General features: G+C 37.1%; 1 protein-coding gene across 9 annotated transcripts in view; it reads right to left on the bottom strand.

Annotated features, from left to right (window-relative positions):
* Positions 1-23,715, bottom strand: part of HEATR3 (HEAT repeat containing 3) — a 47,499-nt gene that overhangs the window by 18,184 nt on the left and 5,600 nt on the right. For 8 of the 9 annotated variants that reach the window (XR_005023851.2, XR_008994166.1, XR_005023854.2 and 5 more), the window contains exons 5-12: positions 22,738-22,847; positions 20,391-20,531; positions 18,624-18,901; positions 14,408-14,498; positions 14,145-14,302; positions 13,791-13,873; positions 12,053-12,189; positions 6,571-6,659 (exon numbers count right to left, since the gene is read on the bottom strand). Coding sequence is in view for 6 of the 9 variants with exons in the window: in XM_057493383.1 (XP_057349366.1) it covers positions 6,571-6,659; positions 12,053-12,189; positions 13,791-13,873; positions 14,145-14,302; positions 14,408-14,498; positions 18,624-18,901; positions 20,391-20,531; positions 22,738-22,847 (1,087 nt within the window). In the remaining 3 variants the exon portion in view is untranslated. The remainder of the gene's footprint in view (positions 1-6,570; positions 6,660-12,052; positions 12,190-13,790; positions 13,874-14,144; positions 14,303-14,407; positions 14,499-18,623; positions 18,902-20,390; positions 20,532-22,737; positions 22,848-23,715) is intronic. The other variant, XM_036881030.2, reaches the window with a different exon arrangement.

The following is a 23,715-nucleotide window of genomic DNA, read 5'->3' as shown; positions in this document are numbered from 1 at the left end:
AGGCTTCACAACATGTTACTAAGTAACCAATGGATCAATCACCAAATATAAACCGAGATCAAGCAATATATGGAGAAAAATGACAACAATAATTCAACACTGCGAAGGCTGTGCTAAGAGGAAAGCTTACTGCAATACAGGCCTACCTCAGGAAAGAATAACAATCCCATATAAACAGTCTAAAATCACAATTAACAAAACTAGAAAAAGAAGAACAAATGAGGCCCAAAGTCAGTAGAAGGAGGGACATAATAAAGATTAGAGCCAAAATAAATAAAATTGAGAAGAATAAAATAGAAAGAATCAATGAAAGCAAGACCTAGCTCTTCAAGAAAATAAACAAAACAGATAAACCCCTAGCCAGACTTACCAAGAAAAAAGGGGAGTCTACACACATAAACAGAATCAGAAATGAGAAAGGAAAAATCACTGCGGACACCACAGAAATACAAAGATTTATTAAAGGATACTATGAAAAAGTATAAGCTAACTGAATAACCTAGAAGAAATGGACAGCTTTCTAGAAAAACACAACCTTGCAAGGCTGACCCAGAAAGAAACAGAAAATCTGAACAGACCAATTACCAGCAATGAAATTGAACTGGTAATCAAAAAACTACATAAGAACAAAACTCCTGGACCAGATGGCTTTACTGTTGAATTTTATCAAACATGTAGTGAAGACCTAATACCCATCCTCCTTTAAGTTTTCCAAAGAATAGAAGAAGAGACAATACTTCCAAACTCATTCTATGAGGCCAGCATCACTCTAATACCAAAGCCAGGCAGACACCACAAAAAAAGAAAATTATAGACCAGTATCCCTGATGAACATATATGCAAAAATACTCAACAAAATATTAGCAAATCAAAGTCAAAAATACATCAAGATGATCATCCATCATCAAGTGGGATTCATCCCAGGGATGCAAGGATGGTACAACATTAGAAAGTCCATCAACATCATCCACCACATCAACAAAAAGAAGGACAAAAAGCACATGATGATCTTCTCTTGATGCTTAAAAAGCATTCAACAAAATTCAACATCCATTCATGAAAAAAACTCTCAACAAAATGGGTACAGAGGGCAAGTACCTCAACATAATAAAAGCCATATATGACAAACCCACAGCCAACATTATGCTTAACAGTAAGAAGCTGAAAACTTTTCCTTTAAGATCGGGAACAAGACAAGGATGCCCACTCTCCCCACTTCTATTCAACATAGTACTGGAGGTCCTAGTCAGCAATCAGACAACACAAAGAAATAAAAGGCACCCAGATAGGCAAGGAAGAAGTTAAACTGTCCCTGTTTGCAGATGACATGATATTGTACATAAAATACCCTAAAGCATCTACTCCAAACTCTAGATCTAATATCTGAATTCAGCAAAGTTGCAGGATACAAAATTAATATGCAGAAATCTGTGGCATTCCTATACACTAACAATGAACTAGCAGAAATAGAAATCAGGAAAACAATTCCATTCACAGTTACATCAAAAAGAATAAAATACCTAGGAATAAACTTAACTAAGGAAGTGAAAGACCTATGTGCTGAAAACTACAAGACACTCATGAGAGAAATTAAAGAAGATACCAATACATGGAAAAACACCCATGTTCAGGGATACAAAGAATTCACATTGTCAAAATGGTCATCTTGCCTAAAGCAATCCATAGATTCAGTGCAATTCCCATCAAAATGACAACAGCATTCTTCAATGAACTAGAGAAAATCGTTCTAAAATTCATATGGAACCACCAAAGACCCCAAACAGCCATAGCAATCCAGAGGAGGAAGAATAAAGCTGGTGGCATTATGCTCCCCAACTTCAAGCTCTACTACAAAGCCACAGTAATCAAGACAATTTGGTACTGGCACAAGAACAGACCCATAGACCAATGGAACAGACTAAAGAGCCCTGATATAAACCCACACATATTTGGTCAATTAATATATGATAAAGCAGCCATGGACATAAATGGAGAAATGACAGCCTTTTCAAAAACTGATGTTGGCAAAACTGGACAGCTACATGCAAGAGAATGAAACTGGATTATCGTCTAACCCCATACACAAAAGTAAACTGAAAAAGGATAAAAAACCTCAATGTAAGTCATGAAACTATAAAACTCTTAGACGACAACAGAGGCAAAAATCTCATGAATATAAGCATGAGCAACTTCTTCCTGAACGTGTCTCCTCTAGCAAGGGAAACAAAAGCAAAAATGAACACATGGGACTACACCAAACTAAAAAGTTTCTGTATGGCAAAGGACACCATCAACAGAACAAAAAGGCATCCTACAGTATGGGAGAATATATTTGTAAATGACATATCTGAAAAGGGATTAACCTCCAAAATATATAAAGAACTTAAATGCCTCAACACCCAAAAAACAAATAACCCGATTAAAAAATGGGCAGAGAATATGAAGAGAAAATTCTCCAAAGAAAAAATTCAGATGACCAACAGGCACATGAAAAGATGCTCCACATCACTAATCATCAGGAAAATGCAAATTGAAACCACAATGAGATATCACTTCCCACCAGTAAAGATGTCCAGCATCGAAAAGACTAAGAACAACAAATGCTGGTGAGGATTCGGAGAAGGGGAACCCTCCTACACTGCTGGTGGGAATGTAAGCTAGTTCAACCATTGTATCAAGCAATATGGAGGTCCTTCAAAAAACTAAACATAGAAATACCATTTGACCCAGAAATCCCATTCCTTGGAATTTACCCAGAGAATACAAGTTCTCAGATTCAAAAAGACATATGCACCCCTATGTTTATCTCAGTACTATTTACAATAGCCAAGATATGGAAGCAACCTAAGTGTCCATCAGTAGATGAAAGGATAAAGAAGATGTGGTACATATACACAATGGAATACTATTCAGCCATAAGAAGGAAACAAATCCTACCATTTGCAATGACATGGATGGAGCTGGAGGATACTATGCTCAGTGAAATAAGCCAGGTGGAGAAAGACAAGTGCCAAATGATTTCCCTCATTTGTGGAGTATAACAACAAAGCAAAACTGAAGGAACAAAACATCAGCTGACTCACAGACTCCAAGAGGGGACTAGTGGTTACCAAATGGGAGGGTGGGGGAAGGACAGGTGGGGAGGGAGGGAGAAGGGGATTGAGGGGTATTAAATTTAGTACACATGGTGTGGGGGTCACAGGGAAAACAGTGTAGCACAGAGAAGGCAAACAGTCAATCTGTGGCATCTTACTACACTGATGGACAGTGAGTGCATTGGGGTATGGGTGGGAACTTGATAATACGGGTAAATGTAGTAACCACATTGTTTTTTCATGTGAAACCTTCATAAGAGTGTATATCAATAACTTAATATTAAATAAAAATTGCCATCCTGCCTAAAGCAATCTACAGATACAATGCAATCCCTATCAAATATCAACAGCATTCTTCAATGAACTAGAGCAAATAGTTCTAAAATTCATATGGATCCACAAAAGACCCCAAATAGCCAAAGCAATCCTGAGAAGGAAGAATAAAGGAGGGGTGATCACACTCCCCAACTTCAAGCTCTACTACAAAGCCACAGTAATCAAGACAATGTGGTACTGGAACAACAACAGACCCATACATCAATAGAACAGAATATAGAGCCCAGATATAAACACAAGTATATATGGTCAATTAATATATGATAATGGAGCCATGGATATACAATGGGGAAATGACTCTTTAACAACTGGTGTTAGGAAATCTTGACAGCTATATGTAAGAGAATGAAATGGATTACTGTCTAACTCCATACACAAAAGTAAACTCGAAATGGATCAGAGACCTGAATGTAAGTCAGAAAACCATAAAACTCATGGAAGAAAACATAGGCAAAACTCTCTTGAATATAACATGAGCAACATCTGATCCTGAACACATCTCCTCCGGCAAGGGAAGCAAAAGCAAAAACGAACAAATGGCACTACATCAGACTAAAAAGGTTCTGCACAGCAAAGGACACCATCAGTAGAACAAAAAGGCATCCTACAGTATTGCAGAATATATTTGTAAGTGACATATCCGATAAGTGGTTAACATCCAAAATATATAAAGAACTCACATGCCTCAGCAACCAAAAAGGAAATAACCCTATTAAATAATGGGCAGAGGATATGAACAGACAATTCTACAAAGAAGAAATTCAGAAGGCCAACAGGCACATGAAAAGATGCTCTACATCGCTAATTATCACGGAAATGCAAATTAAAACCACAATGAGATATCACCTCACACCAGTTAGGATAGCCAGCATCCAAAAGACTCAGAACAACAAATACTGGCGAGGAAGAGGAGAAAGGGGAACTCTCCTACACTGCTGGTGGGAATATAAGCTAGTTCAACCATTGTGTAAAGCAATATGGAGGTTCCTAAAAAAACTAAACATAGAAATACCATTTGACCCAGGAATTCCACTCCTAGGAATTTACCCAAAGAAAACAAGTTCTCAGATTCAAAAAGACATAAGCACCCCTATGTTTATTGCAACAGTATTTGCAAGAGCCACGATATGGAAGCAACCTAAGTGTCCATCAGTAGATGAGTGGCTAAAGAAGATGTGGTACATATACACAATGGAATACTCGTCAACCATAAGAAGGAAACAAATCTTACCTTTGGCACCAACATGGATGGAGCTAGAGGGTATTATGCTCAGCGAAATAAGCCAGGCAGAGAAAGACAAGTACCAAATGATTTCCCTCATTTGTGGAGTATAACAATGAAGCAAAACTGAAGGAACAAAACAGCAGTAGACTCACAGAGTCCAAGAAGGGATTAGTGGTTATCCAAGGGGAGGGGTGGAGGAGGGTGGCTGGGGAGGGAGGGAGAAGAGGATTGAGGCATATTATGCTTGGTAAACATGGTGTGGGGGGAGTCACAGGGAAGACAGTGCAGCACAGAGAAGACAAGTAGTTACTCTGTGACATCTTACTACACTGATGGACAGTGACTTCAAAGGGGTATGGGGGGAAATTGATAATATGGGTAAATGTAGTAACCACAATGTTTTTCATGTGAAACCTTCATAAGAGTGTATATCAATGATACCTTAATAAAAAAAAGTGTCATTGGTCACATTTGCAGACCACTAAGACATTAATCATTACTCTGGAAAAAAGGTAGGGGAGACTCATATACTTATCCTGCTTTTTTTGGTATGAATTTTATTTCTAAGTCACCAAATAAGAGATGCAACAGAAAGTTCTTATTTGTAGAAGAAACACAGCTAATAAATGTAAAAGGAATGATGCAACCCTTTATGAAATTATGGATCTAGACAATAATAATTACTGGTTTGCTACAACCATTAAGTGAATCCACTGATTAATCTTAACAGTACTATTTTGCTATAATACACAACTTGTGATATTAAAGTAGAAAATATGTACATATAGCACTATGAATCGGTCTTGCCAAAAAATGTGATCCTGATTGAATCTAATTTAGGCTCTAGACTCAGCTCCCAGTCTATAGGAAATATGGGGATGGAGGGACACACTAAACAATACCACTGTGATAAGCCAGCCAAACCTGAGAATGGGAAAAATCCTACAGGACAAATGACAGCTGCTTCAGTGAATAAACAGCATGTGGGAAGGGAGGTAGGTAGAGGAAATGTTATAGATTAAGAAATCGAACAATCCCTGAATATGCTAAAAACTAAATTGCACACTTTAATTGGGTGAATTGTATGGTAAAATAATTAAATCTCATTAAAGTGGTTTGAAAAAAAATACCTAAGAGACCAAAATAACAGCTGAAAGCAGTGTGTGGATCTTGCTTAGATTCTGATGTGAACAAACCAAATGAAAAAGACATTTTTATGGCCATCAGGGAAAACTGAACTCAGACTGCAGATCAAATGATAATTAAGAGATGTCTGTTAATTTGGGGGCCTGGGGTAATGGTACTGTGGTTCAGTTTAAAAAGTTCATTTTCTGTCAAACACAAAATGAAACACATAATAAAGTATTTATGGATGAAATGAGTTTATCTGCTTTAAACTACTTCAGGAAGCAAAAGCAAGAAAGTGGGGAAGATGAACGAAACAAGAATGACACATGTTGACAACCTGCTGACACTCGGTGATGGCGCACGCAGGCTCATTATACTGTTACTGCTGCTCTTAGGAATGCTTGAAAATTCCCTTAATAAAAAGTACAAAGTAAGAGTGATAATGCACTCATCACAGACGTGCAGATGGATCACTGTGGGTGGTCAGGAGGGCATCCCTGAAAATTTCCATAATAAAATATTTTTTAAAGAAAGACAAATGACATTCAGAGAAACTATTTTCAACAGATATGTCAAACAGCCCTATCAATAAAAATTTGTGTGTGTGTTTGGTGGTAGTAGCAGGAAGGAGAATATTTTACTTTTTATTATAAACGCTTTCATTTTCATTTTAGGAGGATCACGCATTATTCTTGTAATAAATAGTTTTAAATGGTTAAGGAATGAATTTTGTTTCCATAATACATAATTTTTGGTAGTTTCACTTAAAAATTTTAAAAATCTTACCTGAGATATGTTTTTGGAGGCCATTGTCTGCAAAAGGGCCCTCAAGGCACTACTTATGGCTTCCAGAAAGTCAACATGCTTAGCAAAATCTAAAATATAAAAGTGAAATACAAATTTGCCTTTCTCTAAGACAAGTTATTTTGTAGAAAAAGAAACAGAATCAAAACAAAGCATGTTAATATTAAAATATGCTATTACAGGAAAAGCACCTTTGATATTTGAGCTACAACTGTCAGCTCACAGTCCCCTATGAACTGTTCACTCAAGTCTGATAGATGACCATGAGTGAAATAATCACAAGGGAATGCTACACAGACAGCCCTGGATGTCCAGATGTTGGTTTTTCATTTAACTTGCACTGTAATGAGTGATAAGCCTGAGCTAGCTGGACTAAATTCTGCTTTCAGATTGCCCTCTCGATGCGGGACAGACCTCAGATGCAGCCATCTCCCAAATCAGAGTGATTCCCCGCCAATCCCAACCACAACCTTGCCCAGAACTGCTGCTTACAGGCCTCTAAGGTTTTCGGTGGCTTCTATTGTTTTAACTGACCCAACTTCCTCTTCCCACTCCTGCTCATTTTTACTCTTATAGTCCCTTCTTCACACACAGGACCAACAGAACAAGAGCAATAAATAATCATGCTAACCCAGTCACACAGAAGGGTGAAGGTCACCCAGGTGAGTCTGGCTCCCTAAACCCTTTGGTGGGAATGGAAAGCAACTGACTTGGTATGGCAGATTATAGTTTCCAAAAATAGTCACAACAGTATGTCCACTTCTGCACGATCTTCCAGAACCTAGCCAACTTCCCACAAGGATGTTTAATCTATTTCCCTCCCCTTGAATCTGGGTGGGACTTTGTGACTTCTTTAACCAACAGAACACTTGACATGACTTCCGCCTGACTCACGTGTATTTACTTTCTTCTCTCTCTCAACTCTTGCCCTAGGAATCCAGCCACAATGTTATGAGGAAGCCCAGGTCACAGAAAGAGGTCACTTGTGGGTGTTCTGGCTGACAGTCCCCACACCAGCTATCAGTCATGTGAATGAACAAGACTTTAGACGATTCTGGGTCCTTATTTTCCAGCAAAGGCTAGGGTTTCTCAACTTCATGGACGCTCTAGTCCAGATAATTATTCATTGTGTGTGGGGGGTCCTCGTGCACTGTGGGATATTTAGCAGCATCCTGGCTTCTACACTCTAGATACCAGAAGAAACCCCAAGTTGTAGCAACAAAAAAATGCCCCCAGACATTGCCAAATATCCCAAGGGGCAAAACTGCCCCTGGTTGAGAACCACTGGCCTAAACACTGCAGAGATGAGACAAACCATCTCCACTCCACTGTGCCCTGCCTAAATTCCTGAACTGCAGAAACCATGAGAAATTACACGTGATTATTGTTTTTCTAAGCCATAAAGCTTTGGGGTGATTTGTTATAAAGCAATAGATACCTTGGCTTTCTGCCCCATGGTGCCTGGGGCTCTATAAAGATTCTGATGTCCCTTTACAGGCTGTCTGTAAAAGAGCAAGGCAGCTTCTGCACCAATTTGAATCAAGGTTTATTGTATTTTTGGCTCACTCATTTTCAGATGTGTGTTATGTACAGAAGTAGGGAATTCCTGTAAGTATCAAAGAGCAGACACTAGGATAGCTTTAAGAGCCACAGACTTGGGAAGGAACCCTGCCTTTGACATTGTATGACCTCTCATTTTGGTCTCTGCTCAAAGGTTACCACCAGTAAGGCTTGTCCACACTACCCTGCCTAATGTGGCACCTCACACCATTCTGCTTTTATTTTTTTCTTCCTAGCCGAAAGTACATTAAATTTGTATTTATATGAGAATACAAGCTCCAGGAACGTGGTGGCCTTGCCTGTCTTGTTCACACCTGTATGCTCCAGACCTAGAACAGTGCATGGCACAAAGTAAGTGTTCAATAAATGTGTGCTGAAAGGAATGGCCCTGAAGGAGTTCCTCAACTGCTCTAAACTTCAGCTTCCACGTCAGGAAGGTAGAATAATACCCAGTTCATAAAACTTAGTACCTAAAAGGCACTCAAAACTGATATATAACTATTATTATTAAGCTACAAAAGGTCACCATACTAGCTCTGTAAAGTAAGTTATATTGATTACAGATAGATACAAGTGTAGCCCTAGAAATTCATTAACTGCACATAAAACAACTAAACCATGTTATGAAGAACTAAATACAAACTAGGACACATCTCAGAATCTATCTTTTTCTGTCCTCTACTCTTAGGAAAATAATCATTACGTTAGATTCAAAACCCTAATCTAAATGATAGTACTGTTATATATGTATAATTCATACTTCCCCTAAATTAAGAAAAACATTTGGGCAATTTTGATTTAATTCACATTTCTAGTCATTTACCCAACATTGGGAAAGGAATTTCAAACCACCTTGCCTTTCCAACAAATTCTCAGTAACAGGCCAACACACATGGCATTGTCAAAGAAATTAAGTAAATGCCAAAAAAGTTGAGGTGAATCAAAGAATCTTTCCCTTAACAATTCTATACAGTATTTAAGAATTTGTAGCATGCCTAAATGTAGGTAAATAATCAGCTTACAAGTAATCAAGCAGCAAATTATATTTAGGTAAACTTTTCACTGATTTTTAAACATCTGCTTCCCAAAATCTAGCAAAACAGGGAATCCTAACTGATTTTAGAACCCATGTAATGGAGCAAATGACAGACTGACCCAATTTGAAAATACAACATTGCTAAAAATTTCTTGATGTTTTGAAGGTCAACAGCTTTTAATGAAGGCAACAAAGATATTAAAGTTTTGAAAGCAAGGACCAGATTCTACTAAAAACTTTCTCCTTTTATCTCTAATGTCAGCCACAAACATAATGTAGATATATATCACAAATTTTATAATCATTCAGGGCTGCACTTTAGCATTAGATTTAAAACAAGTTAGATAGAAGTCTCTGATCCTCATACATTTTAACTTGCAGGCACGGTAACACAAAAATGTTAGAAAAATTCAGTCCAATTCATCCAATTCTCCAATAGCAATTCACACTATCCATACAGAACACATAGGATTACATTATTTAATAAATCTCAAAAGTTTAGAAGGACTACTAGAATGTCATCTGTAAATATAAGTGATCATCCTTTATCAAAAATTTCATTCTGATAAGAAAAGGTTATGTCAACAATAGCAACAAAATTGGAACTTATTTAAAATCAAAGTGTTTAATTATATTTTCCCATAATTCAGAAACTTCCCATTATTTCTCCAAGGCTCATCTTGGTCTGGTTTTCCTGTGATCTTTCCCAGGTAATAAATGTGCAAGCATTAGTGACCACAAATAGCAAGCTGAACTGGAAGACATACATCTAGGTATTTTCTGAATAGCATGCAGAATGTGTGCATTTACTTCATACTGGTTAGGGATGGGGCTTGTGGTACCTTGACAGAACTCTCACTGAGATATGGCCCAGAACCAAGAAATGGCAGCTTGCTGAACTAGGGCAGATAGGGCTCCCTCAAGTTAGGCAGGCCCTGCAAGCAGTAAGATGCTTAGGTAGGTCCTGCTCACTGGGGGGCCTGAATATGGATGCCCCTTTTTGGCTCTGCATCCTGCAGGGAACCCAGGGAATGGGTGGTTGTGAGTGGGCATGAGCAATAGCAGCCCCTCCCTTTCCCCAAGGGATATGCTGCTGGTCTGACAGGAGCCAGAATGCCAGCAAAAGTCAAATAAAACTTTCCCTACCCTCCATGCCATCCAGATCTCTTCCAGGTTCATAGGCCCAGAGAGAAATACAAAGCTACAGTGATCATCTGGCCAACTCACACTGACAAGCCACCTCTTTTCTCCAGAGCTTGCCCAGGCTTAGAATGGGAATAGGGCTAGCATTGCTCACATCCTGTTGCAGACATGGCTAGGCATGGTTTTCCTGTGATCACACCAGCTAGAGATGTACAGCCTGAGATCACTTAAAACAACATCTGTTAACCGACAAATGTTTAAAGATTGGTAGAGATGGAACAGTAACAATATGTGAGTTTCTGAACATTTACTTAATTTAAAAAAATTCATCTAGAACTTTAAAATTACGTGCCATTATACACACAGCACCTCTTATGAAGTTGGTAGAGTATAAATTAGATGTCTAAAGAACTGGGGACCAACTGTTGAATGAATGTTTATACAGAAACTTGTATTTAGTCAAAAGCCACCATATTTTCATCTTTTAATGAAAAGATGGACTTAATGTTGAGTCTAGAAGAGGAAATGTTAATCAGTTTTCAATGAAATATATGAATAATACAGTGGAATTGTATCTTATTTGGTGGTTAGGTCCTAAAGTTAATGCAGAAAGCAAGGACTGTGTACCTTCAAGTTTACCCTAAAAAAATCTCTGAGGACACTTTGAACTTCAAGAGCTGAGAGAGTGGCAGATTCATCTATTAATACTCTCACTCCAGATGCTTGCTGGGTAATGTGAAGAATTCCCCTTTCTATATGAGATGCTGCTTTTTCCTCTCTCTCAGTCTCTTTTTCTGTTTGTTTGAACTCCTACAGTTTAATGTGGCCAAGTTAAACGAGATACAAGCCTCTGGAGACACACAAGGGCTCTACATTGTATAGTGTTCATTCTGGAAATGCTGTTTCTCTAAGTTACTCAACAGCAGTCAGGATTAACATTTAACCTAAGCTTCAGATTCTGACTGGGAATATCTGTAACTTTCCACTTTACAAGTCTGCCATGAATTATGAAAATCTGTTAGAAGGGCATGTATTAAACCCTATACGGATAGGTTATTTAAAAAGAATAGTTAGCTACATATAGTATTCACTCAAGGTTTCTGTGTACCAATGAAATTAACCCGTATCAGAGATGTGTAACTTAGAGATTCAACTCTTAACCATGCAAAGGTGTCTAAAAAAAGAAAGGTGTAGAACTGTGTGTATGGTAGTCTACCATTTGCCTTAAGAACATACATACATACAGAAATCTCTCTGGAAGAATACACAAGAAACCTGTAACATGACTGACTGTGGGAGAGGAATGGGGTGGAGTGAGGAGGGAGGCTTTCCACTTTACACATAGTCTAATAACTTGTGAACTCCGTAATACATATATGTACTACCCAATCAAATGTAAGTTGAGTGGTTTTATATTTAAAAAGAAAAATAAAGAATAGAGAATTACTGAAGTCTTGATGAGACCTAATAGTTTTATTTGTGAGTCAGCCTTCATTGGCCTGACATAACTGAATGCAAGCTCTTTTAATAAAAAAGAAAAATATAACCCAGAGACTACCTGCATACCTTGTTTTGACTTTCTACCAGTGGAAACTATAAACATATGACTTTTAGTGACTGGAAAGGTTTCTACAGACAACAATCAACATGACAAAGTCCAAGTTCCTGGCCCTTCACAAGTTTGCTCCATCTAGTGGTCATTTACAATAAGGCCTAAATATTTACCTGGCTGAGAAAAGAGCAGCTGTGAGAGATGCTGTGCTAGTGTCTGAAGGGCTGTAGATCCTCCCAGATGGTCCATATCCAGGAGAGATACAAGACTCTGGAGACACACGAGAGCTCTACATTGTATAGTGTTCATTCTGGAAAGGCAGTGAAATTATCCAACAGCATTCAGGATTAACATTTAACTTCAGGTTCTGACTGGGAATATCTGTAAGGAGGTCTAGGGCAGGTAGCAAAGAATCCTAGGTGAACTATTAATCTACTAAATCAAATTGCTTGAACATTCAAGGCCTCTGTGGCATCACACATTTATGAGTCATAAGGAATCTGCATCAGAAAAATTTCTATGCATGGACGTATCTTTAAAATTATTATTATTTATTTTGGCATCATTAACATACACTTACATGAGCTACATTGTGGTTACTAGATTCTCCCCATTATCAAGTCCCCACCACATACCCCATTACAGTCACTGTCCATCAGCGTAGTAAGATGCTATAGAATCACTACTTGTCTTCTCTGTGCTATACTGCCTTCCCTGTGCCCACCCCCCTACATTATGTGTGCTAATCGTAACGTCCCCTTTTCCCCTTTTCTCTCCCTTCCCACCCATCTTCCCCAGTCCCTTTCCCTTTGGTAGCTGTTAGTATATTCTTGGGTTCTGTGAGTCTGCTGCTGTTTTGTTCCTTCAGTTTTTGCTTTGTTCTTATACTCTACAGATGAGTGAAATCATTTGATACTTGTCTTTCTCCGCCTGGCTTACTTCACTGAGCATAATAAACTCTAGTTCCACACATGTTGTTGTAAATGGTAGGATTTTTCTTCTTATGGCTGAGTAATATTCCATTGTGAATATGTACCACATCTTCTTTATCCATTCATCTACTGATGGACATTTAGGTTGCTTCCATTTCTTGGCTATTGTAAATAGTACTAAGATAAACATAGGGGTGCATATGTCTTTTTGAAAGTGGGCTCCTGCATTCTTAGGGTAAATTCCTATAAGTGGAATTCCTGGGTCAAATGGTATTTCTATTTTTAGTTTTTTGAGGAACCTCCATACTGCTTTCCACAATGGTTGAACTAATAAAATTATTTTTAATTGTGAAATATGACATACATAAAGTGCTCAATGCATATACAGAGTTTAACAAATAGTTCATAAAGCAAAAGCCCATGCACTTAGGAAAGAAAAAAACGTGGCTGGCACCCTCACACTCTACCTCCCTGTCCCTAAAGGTCACCACTATCCACATTTTTATAGTAAACATTTCCCTGCTTCCCTTTATAGCTTTATCACATGTATGCATCCCTGAACAAAGTAGTCTATTACTTGTTTTTTGAACTTTGTAAAAATTACATCACAGTGGGTATATTCTTTGTGCCTTGCTTTCTTGCTCAATGTTTTTAGTTTCATCCATGTTGTGAGCAGTTCTAGTTTAAAATCTTTTTATTGCTGTATGTATTCTACTGCATAATTATGACAAAATTTATATGTTCCTCTGCTGATGGACATTGAAGTTGTTTACAGGTTGGGGAAACTGTGAACCACATTGCTATGTACATTCTCATGTCTTATAGTGTACATACATGCACACATTTCTGTAGGGAATATACAGGAATAGAACTCTTGAATCAGGTGGAGGAGGGTTGGTGTCAGCATCTTCTATTTATGGTCCATCATTTCATATAATAACATACTGACAAATTATTTTGAAAATAGAAAAGTTCTTACTTTCTAATCAAAGGCTTCCAAGTGGGGGTCCTAGAACATATGTCAACTGCAGTGATGTTTGGAAAGGCAGTTTTCTCAAAAATCTAGGTTTAAAAAAGGGGCAGTAAAGCAAAGGTCAAAGAGTAGAGTCATATTATACATGATTCCTTTATAAAATCCTTATGTATTACCTCTAAGTGGAATAGTTAGGCTTGATAAAGATACTTTCCAGCCTACTTCCAGGACTGTTAATTTGGTTTTGTTTTACAGACCTTAACAATTACCTACAACCTGGAAGTGTGACACTTCTTTTGCATACAGAAGAACAGCTTTAAGCCTTTCCCATGCTCCATGAGCACAGACTGAACAGATTACCTTCTTTGGGATGAGGTAGTTGGTGAGAGCAGTGTGAATCTCATGGGAAAGGCAGAGGGGAGATAGCAGCTGCCCACTGCATTCATTGAAGGAATTCTCCATAAATGCATCACTTTCATCACTGCTAGATAGCTCTTCCCACTCATCATCAGTGGGATCTGGGAAGAGTGCAAATCACACATAACTGAATATTTTAAAAGTCCTCATGAAAACTGCCCTGTCAGTCCAGGGGGAAAATGTCTAAATGCAAACTGGTGACAAACCTTCACTGTAGCACATGTTGACGATAATTTCCAGAGCAGTCTGCTGAGCCGTCAGGAATGCTACAGTCTCTCTCAGTTCCTTGTCAGTGGGCTAAAAAATAAACATCAAACCAACTTTCAGTTTTAGGAGAATATTTTCACTTGAATTTCCTTAGTTAAAGGCTACTGGATGTTTTTGCACTTGGAGAGAGCATATGGGGGGTAGGGTAGGCAGAAAAGAAATCATAAAGTGCTGGAAGTATAAACAAGCATTACGATTCCTCTTGGCACTGTGGAGCATGCCACTGTAACTGGGTTTCCATCTGTCTGCATGGCTAGCTAGTCTCTAAGTGTTGCTGAATTAGCTGAAGAGATAAATATTCAGGAATCCTTAACTGAATTCACCCTGAAATTTAATCTAATGTGTTAGTAAGTAACTCAGCATACTAAAATTAAAATAAGAGTTCATCTCAGACACTAAGCACTTAGACACAATGAACGGGCTTTAGATGCTTAGATGTCTTCTTGAAAAAGACCACACTAATGAGAATTATTAACAGGCCCTTATATGACCAATAGAGCTTGACTAAGAAACAGTTAGGCTTGTTTCCGGGCTTTCTTTGAAGATGTAAAGTATTTCTTTAAGACTGAAGAAAGGAGAACTTTTTTCTTTGGATATAAGTAACATGAACTTACCAATTAACATTGTTAAAATTGGTTGTATAAATTTATATAACCTTAATTCTCAAGTCACCTATGGAAAGTGAAATAGGTACACTGACATTCTAAAATAATGCATAAGCTAAAAATAATGCATATTTTATTGTTTGAATGTTACTCAATTTCAAGTTTTCTAATTGCCTTTTTAATGGCTATACAAAATTCCATTGAATGGATACCCTGATATTTATTAAGCATTTCACTAGTGTGGATTAGATTACTTGGATGTCTTATTTCTTCAGATTTACTGGGTCAGTGGTTAAAAACACATCTATATATAGATCCTGTGACAAATTCCAATTTTCCTTTCCAAAATGTCCATACTCATTTAGAATCCTCCAGCAACTTCCTTGTGCAACAATTAACTGTAATTTCTAACCATGTTCTTAAAAAAAAAATCTCAATTTAATAAGATGTAGTTTAGGATTTGTATTTGTATTCCTTTTACTGATGGCAAGAATGTACATAAAAATTATTCCTATTTGTTTTGTATGTGTATGATAGTCAACTAAAAAAACATTTCTTAGACTCAAAGCTAAATAAGACAAGTTGTTGCTGGGCTCTCATCTACCTAAAATGTGTCAAGATTTGGCTTAGAAGAATTCTGAAATGAAGTTCAAAACTTCCTTATATAACTCCTGCTCAGAACATTTTCCTGCTTCTTATTGTTATCAAACTGATATAAAGAACCAATCTAGCTGAAATGTTACAACATTTGAGATTTGCATCAAAACTGTCAGTAGTTGAAAGGGGAGAGTGGGTTAGGAAACAGATGAAACAAAACAATGATTTGATAATTGATAACCACGGAAGCTGGGTAAGGAGTACTCTACTTCAGCATATGTTAAAACAACAACTTGGGTTAGTTCTTTCACATTTGTGGTTATACCTTAAGTTAAATGAAGCAATGAAAGGTTTTGATTCTAAAGGACTCGTGCCCAAGCCACTGGGAGTGAGAAAGACCAGAGCTGACTATGAATTTGAATTGCTGGCACACATTGGCATAATGCCGAGCACCCTACTGGCATTTACATATTGGTGGACTGAGCAGCATGTTAATCATCCAGTCTATTCAGTTATGTTAATAGACTTTAAAAAACAAGCTTTTGTTATGAAAACACTTCATTTTTTAAGCAGCAAAATTCTATTTTTAAGTAATACTTACGAAAGAAATATCTAAATAAGTTAAATATTGATACTTTTTAAACAGTGGTACTTAATCTTGGAAGACTTGTTGATCTCAGTCCCCACTTAATTCCTTTAGAAGCCCCTTGGAAGAAAGATGGAGATGTGGAAAATACTCAGGAGTGCCGCTCTCCCATTCCATGCAAGGGACTTCAGATATTTCAGGGTTCCCTGACAGTCCAGCCATAATTTCAGCTTCTACTCTGACAGGAATTCGGAGTTGTAAAACAGGGTATTCATGCACCAGGCAGGATAAAGTTAGGGCAATGTCAACAGCTGCAGAAGAGCCCCGAAACCCCAATCCGTCACCTGGTATGTTCCACATGTGGCTATGAAACCATGTACATCGCAGATCTACATATTATTCTTCCAGTGACAGCCGGAGAGGTAATGCTGTCAGGCTTCTTCATAAGCACTCCTTTGGGAGGATGAGGTGCACAGCTATGCCTTTGTCTATCTTGCTTTCCTGATTTTAAATTCTACTCAACTCTGACTCAGATGCACAAATGAGACAAGGAATAAATCTGGGATTCAAATATGTGTACCCTTGCATCAAAAGGGAGGTGATAATTGATTGTTTAAGCCATTTTATGATTTGCAAGCAACTCAAGAGCAAGATGGCCTTCTCATTTTTGTATTCACCCCAGCACATAATATAATGCTCTGCATCTAACTAACAGCTGTTCACAGGGGTTTGGAAAGTAGTTCTAACTACAACATTTTGATGTCTTTAAAACATCACCAATTCATACTTTACAAGGCTTTGTGAATGAAAGAAAACAGTATACAGTAGTCCCCTCTCACCCACAGGGGATAGCTTCCAAGGCCCCCTGTAGATGCCTGAAACTGTAGATAGTACTGAACCCTATATATACTATGTGTTTTCCTGTATGTATATACCTATGACATTTAATTCATAAATTAGGCATTTTAAGAGATAACAACAATAAAGTAGAACAGTTATAATATACTGTAGTAAAAGATATGTGGATGTGGTCTTTTTCTTGAAATATCTTACTGCACTGTACTCACTCATCTTGTCATGTTGTGAGATGATAAAATAAATGCCTGTGTGATGAGATGAAGTGAGGCGGATGATGCAGGCACTGTGACGTAGTGTGAGGCTACTGATGAACCTCTGACCAAACATCAGGAGGAGGGTCATCAGCTTCTGGACTGAAGTGGACTGTGGGTGACTGAAACTGTGGATAAGGGGGACTACTGTAATGTTATGTATGTTAACAGCATTCTTCCAGTTCTGGCGTGGTCATTTTCTTCAGAAGGACTTTAGCAGCCTCTTGACAAGTCTTCCTGCCTCCAGGCTCCTTAAACAATATTAACCTGTTTCACCATGTTGTTTCTAACCCCAGCCTTTAAGGCAGCCCAGGAGTTCTATCCAAAAAAGCATTCTCTCTTCAGGCCTCTTCCTTCCTCTCCCATCTGGGTTCAGGCTGGTATGCCTACTCTGTGGAAACTACTCCTTCAGAAATCTGTGCACAGTCCTATCACTGTTCTAAGCACAGGCATTATAATAAATTTTAATTATGTGTCTGCCCTCCCGAGGTGGAAAAGGTCCCTGAAGACAGGAAAAATATCTTAATCATCTTTCATCAGCATCTGGCACAGTGCCTGGCACACAGCAGGAGCACAGAAAATGTGCACCTCAAGGAATAAAGCCCAACTCACTGACCTTGTCTTCCCGACTACCTGGCCCTCCTCCTGGGCAGAAATGTTTTCCCACATTATGGCCTCATCTCTGCTGACTGGCTCAGCTGAAATGTTTCTTGCACCCAAGACTGCTCACCCTTACCCCAATGTCCCACTCCACTAGCACAAGTGTGTCACAGCCATCCAGTCTGCAAAAACTATGAACAACCATTGAGTCTTACAAGCACCCAACCTTCTCTGCTCAGCATTAGTGGGTAAATAGAGGTTCGGCTTGCTACTTTGGCTTGGTTAAATACTAAAATAAAAGACATGAGAATGAAAGGGACAATCTAGCAAAGTAAGATAATGTAGGAGACAGTGTGTAACTGCAGTGGGAAGACCCAACTTATGAAGATGGCTCTATGTTTCTGAAGTGGTGCAAAAGTACTGGTCTATCCCATCTTTGAAATATTCTGTATATAAAAGTTCTATTTTAAACAGATTCTTTTCCATTTTGGAAGTAGATTTCTCATGGTATACTGAGTTAATGGGAAAGGAAAACATGACTGATTTTTACCAAAAATTCACTTTATAATTAATTTTGCTCTAATATATTTCCACAAAGGATATTTTTTGAAAGAAAATAGCTGTATTAATCCAATTTGAAAGCATCAATCTGACTTACTGGAAGTAAATCTGACATGAAGGTTTTCCTTCTGACTTTTCTTCTATGAGGAATTTCTTCCATTTCATCATCTTCAATCAAATCATCCCTATTCACATTGTCCAATATTTCCTCAGTCTCTGCAGCAGTTTTTAACCTTTGAGTTTCAGCCTCCTTCATTTTAATAACTGTTTCACCAGCATCCATTTCCAAGACTTCAGATAAGATCTTTAGTATGGCATTTATGATTTCTGCTTGACTCTTGGATGGAATAATGTCCTTTAGATTCCAAATTGTGCCTGTGGAAAAAATTAGAGTAAGGACAAAGGAATCACCTGTGAAATTTTATTTAATATTGTTCCCACAAGATTGGTTTTTTAATAAGATTAGGTATAATTTCAAAAAAATCTCAACCCCACTGCTTTTGTTCAGTTTCTAGTAAGTGTCAAAAAAACTTGGCACAAAGGCAGCTCCCTTTATTATAATCCTTCACAATCATCTCCCTTGCTTGGCACTCTCCATGACTTTCTCTGATACAGAACACTGATCAAGTTTCCGTAAAATGACAAATTAAGTTCCTTATTTTCTTCAGTCCTAACCTGAGCTTTTTTCCTAAGTAGCTTCTTATATATTCCAAGAGTGGATGGAATGTACTAAAATTTCAAGGTCTCCTGGACAAGCTAGAGAGCAGGTTCTTGGTTTTATGTTTATCAAAACAGAACAGCAGCTACCATTAACTAGTTACACTAATTTAAAAAAAAACAGTGACTACTAAAATAAAAATACTGAATATTTACTTGAAAGAACTGAAAGCAGATATTCAAAGAGGTAGTTGTATACCCATATTCATAGTAGTAGTATTCAATAGCTAAAAGGTGGGAGGAACCCAGGTGTCCATGCATGGATGAATGGATAAACAAAATGTGCTATACACATACACTGGAATATTATTCAGCCTTAAAAGGGAAGGAAATTCTGACATATACTGCAACATAGATGAACTTTGAGGACATTACACTAACTGAAATAAACCAGTCACAAAAAGACAGATGCTGCATGGTTCCACTTAGATGAGGCACCTAGAGTAATTAAATTCATACAGACAGAAAGTAGAATGGTGGTTGTCAAGGGCTGGGAAGAGGAAGAAGAGGAAAGTTGTTTGATGGGTACAGAGTTCCAGTTTTGCAAAGTGAAAAGAGTTTTGGAAATTGGTTGCACAATGGTGTGAATGTACTTAACACTACTGAAATGTACTCTTAAAAATGCTTAAGATGGCAAATTTTATGAGTTTTACCACTTAAAAAAAAACCCTCTCAAGCTAAATTACTTCTGAAAGGCTAAAGGGAAGAGGAAATAAAGAAACAGTATAAATTACCTACTACTCAACAGATGATCAGATTATTTCTTAGTTTTGTATTTAGACATTTTGTAGAGAAAAGAGATGGGGGTAAGGAACTTACAGAGAAGTGAGTGGTCATGTCTTAGATTCCCACAGTCAATTTCTGAACTCACTGGTTCATAAATAAGAGGGGATCGTGACAATAGCATTTCCTCTTATCAGACAACAGTAGTTTGTTAAATTGAAAATAAATCTATTTTAGAGGGCTTTGCAACTATGCACAACCACTTGAATTAAGGATCTCCATTTAAACATTAAAAATTTAAGAACAAGCATAAGCATGGAAGGCCTTGATGTAGTAAAATAAGAGAATGATTGAATTTTGGCCCCTATCTCTACCCATTACAAGCAACTAAAAGAACACTCTATCATATATGGCTAAATTTTACCTGCCACCAGTGTCTTTAATAGCATGTATTCCATGGTATTGGCAGGAGACAGCATTGCTGATTCCAGCACATGCAGTGCTGGGGCACTGAAAGATTTCAGTAGGTCTGGGTTATCTTCTGTCACCGTCTGCAAACAATAGGCTATAAAGACAAAAATTAAATATTCAGAAACAAATGAATTCTGCTAGGATAACTTATAGCAATATAATATAACTCATCAGAAAACATTTGCATCTTTACAACTTCTTCAGACACAGATAGCTTTGTAGGATATATATGCTTTTCCTCAAGGATGGTACATATAAATGAGGCTTCCCAAACTATCAGTACTATAAAAGATATTTTTCTTCTTTCTTTATTTCCAATTCTTCACAAAAGCATATTTTTATAAAATATAATTTAAAAGACTCTTAAATGTTGTGACAATGTGGAATTACTACAAACATTTATCATTTATAGAGGCTCACCCTCAATTTCTGTACTCATCACAGACAAGTAGCAGTCTGTGGATCAAACAGCAGTACACAGACATCTTAGAGTAGTTCTGTTGTTAATAACAAGCCCTAGGTTTTGGGACATTCTGGCTTCTTCTAAATTCAGCATGACCCTGAAATGTTAGGGCTATTTCTGGAAAAATACTTTACATAAAAATATGGGCAAATTAAGGGACAAGTAAAATATTAATAGATATACGATCCATTTAACACTTAACTCCTCCTTGCATTAAAACAATGGATTACAACGTCCATATTAGAAATAATTAACTGAAAGTATAAAACAACTGGGATTACATGAAAGATTTGGAACAGAAGACACCTCTGAAGCACAAAAGAGGAAGCAAGCCCAAATTTGTTTTGAGATACTGTATTCCAAACAAATACAGCTCTAGAATTTCAAGGTAGATCGTGCCCATTAGCCAAAATACATGCAACTGCTATGATCTAGATTAGTTCCCAAAATGTATTTGCACACAAATCCATATGTATATTCATACATGTATATATGTATACGTACATATGTGAATATGTACATATAGATATATTCAAAGGAAATTTTTTAAAAGGCAAAAATTCACTGTAGAAAGTCAAGACAAGTAACCATAAAGACAGTACAAGTTCAAAGAAATACACAGGATGGGATCTCGGCTAACTTTATTGTATGTAAACTTTGTTTGATTTTCAAATGAAAAGTGATTTAACATTTTAAAAACATTTAAAAAAATGTTTAAGATATGATGAATCTAGCTAAATGTAGAGGAAGGCACTGTTATACAATGCAAAATTACTTTATTCTCATCCATCCCTTAAAAGTTTGTTAGAGAAAATAAAAGTAACTTAATCTACAAAACTAAAGGTGTAATAAGAGAAGTGAGTTTTTCTTATAAAAGCTATGAACTAACTTTCCTGATTGCTCTTATTGTAATAAAAACTATTCTTTGAGATTAAAAGTCACCTACCAATTTCTCAACTGTTTTTAAAATCCACATTTACTCAGGAATCTCCTTGGTCAAAGATTCCATTTTGAGAAATTAATTTTTAAATTTTTCCAAGTAGCATTTATTTCACAATTATTTCCCCTCTGTTCTCTTAAGAGTATCCATTAGAGCCAAGGGTAATATTGGTAAAGGGAAGATACTCAGTCCTTGCCAGGATAAATTCACAGTTAAATAAAAGGACATCTGGACGCCTGCCATTATGATGGGCAGAAAAGAAATGCTCTCCATTCTCCCAGCTTTCTGTTGAGCAATCCATTCCCCGTTTCTGTCTCCTCACCTTGCTGGCCTAGGACTCCCTCTGCTAGTGGCTCTGTAACCCCACAGAGAAAAGGTGAGGGAGCCAAGCCAGCTGAAGCTGCCAAACTTCGCTCTTCCTGTCCCATGAAGGGAAGCAGACCTATGTGAAATTTCAATAACTTACTTTCCTCTCTCAAAAAAAACAGAGGTTATCAGTTTTCTGTTGGAAGTAGGAGACCATAATACAAGACATTTAAAGAGGTAGAGATTCCAATTAACTGGCTCAAAGGCCTGATAGTTGAGTTACTGTTTCTCAGTAAATCGGAGATGAAAGCTTCAAGAATTAATCAAGGCTTCTAAGAATGGTAATATTAGAAACGACATAAACTCACATAATTACCTTCCTCCCTTTCATAGTGAAGAGTGGGAAAATTATATGAGTAAGTTAAGTACTAATCACAGATTTTAAAAGATTGAGAACAAACAGAACTCAGCTACATATTGATGTATAATGAGAAAAAAATCACTCCTGTAGAATAAACATGCTATGTCTGAATAAAAATTTTTGAATAAGGCCATACATACTTAATAAGCCATCACCTTTTCTTCACTTACCTACTGAAATAGCCAGGTCAACATTGGTGGAAAACCTACTTAAATACTTTAATACAATCTCCAAACACCCTTCTTTGTTGAATATAGACACTGCTCTACTACTGCATTCACTAAATTGAAGGGGGAAAAAAAAGTTTTACTATTCACATTTTAACAGGAAAAAAATCAACCACAGAAATCATGAAAAAATAAAATTAAGCTTTATAAAAAAGAACCAGAGTTGGAATCAAACACCCAACCATTTTTAGAGATGAAGAAACCAATGTCCATTCACATTCACTTGTACATCAACAAAACTGTCTACCTGGGTTTTTTAAATTTCTATGATAGTAAGAGCCTTTAGTCAATCTTTTTACTTGCACGCCTGTTTCCTTAAAGGAGGTCAGAGCTGGATGAGAGCTTAAAAGTAATTTACTTCAACTCCTCAGTTTATAGATGAGGAAACCCAAGTCCTAAAAGGTGAGGTGATCGATGCAAAGATGACACATTTTGTTAGTGATGGCTCCTTGGGTCCAGCATACTGTTCTTTCCACTACCACAGTAATAATAAGTTTAAATAAGAGTAAAAGGCCTCATATGAAAAGCACTAGTGTAAAAGACAGTAAAATTAAAGTTTACTTATTCATTCCTTCTAGACTGCTATTAGAATTACAACAAGCACAATTGCAGTCTGCAACAGAGAAATTACTATAATAAATATCTTTAACTTATACTACCTTCTAATAAGACTCAAAATTAATGTTATCAGTATTATTAATAAACATACATACTAAATACAGAGAAAACAGAGCTAATTATAATAATTTTATCCATGTTTCCAGAGAATAGTACTGTTCCACATATATATATACATGACACACTAAAAGCTAACAGAGCTGACTCAATTATTAAATTCAATCTTGTTACCTAAAGATAAATTATTTTCTCTGTCTATCTATCCATCTTAGTTACTGCAAGACTACTATAAGCCTCTTTCAA

This window comes from Manis pentadactyla, chromosome 15 (genome assembly GCF_030020395.1).
Source record: "Manis pentadactyla isolate mManPen7 chromosome 15, mManPen7.hap1, whole genome shotgun sequence".
In the NCBI taxonomy this organism is placed as follows: Eukaryota; Metazoa; Chordata; class Mammalia; order Pholidota; family Manidae; genus Manis; species Manis pentadactyla.
This window is presented reverse-complemented; position numbering and strand designations above follow the sequence as displayed.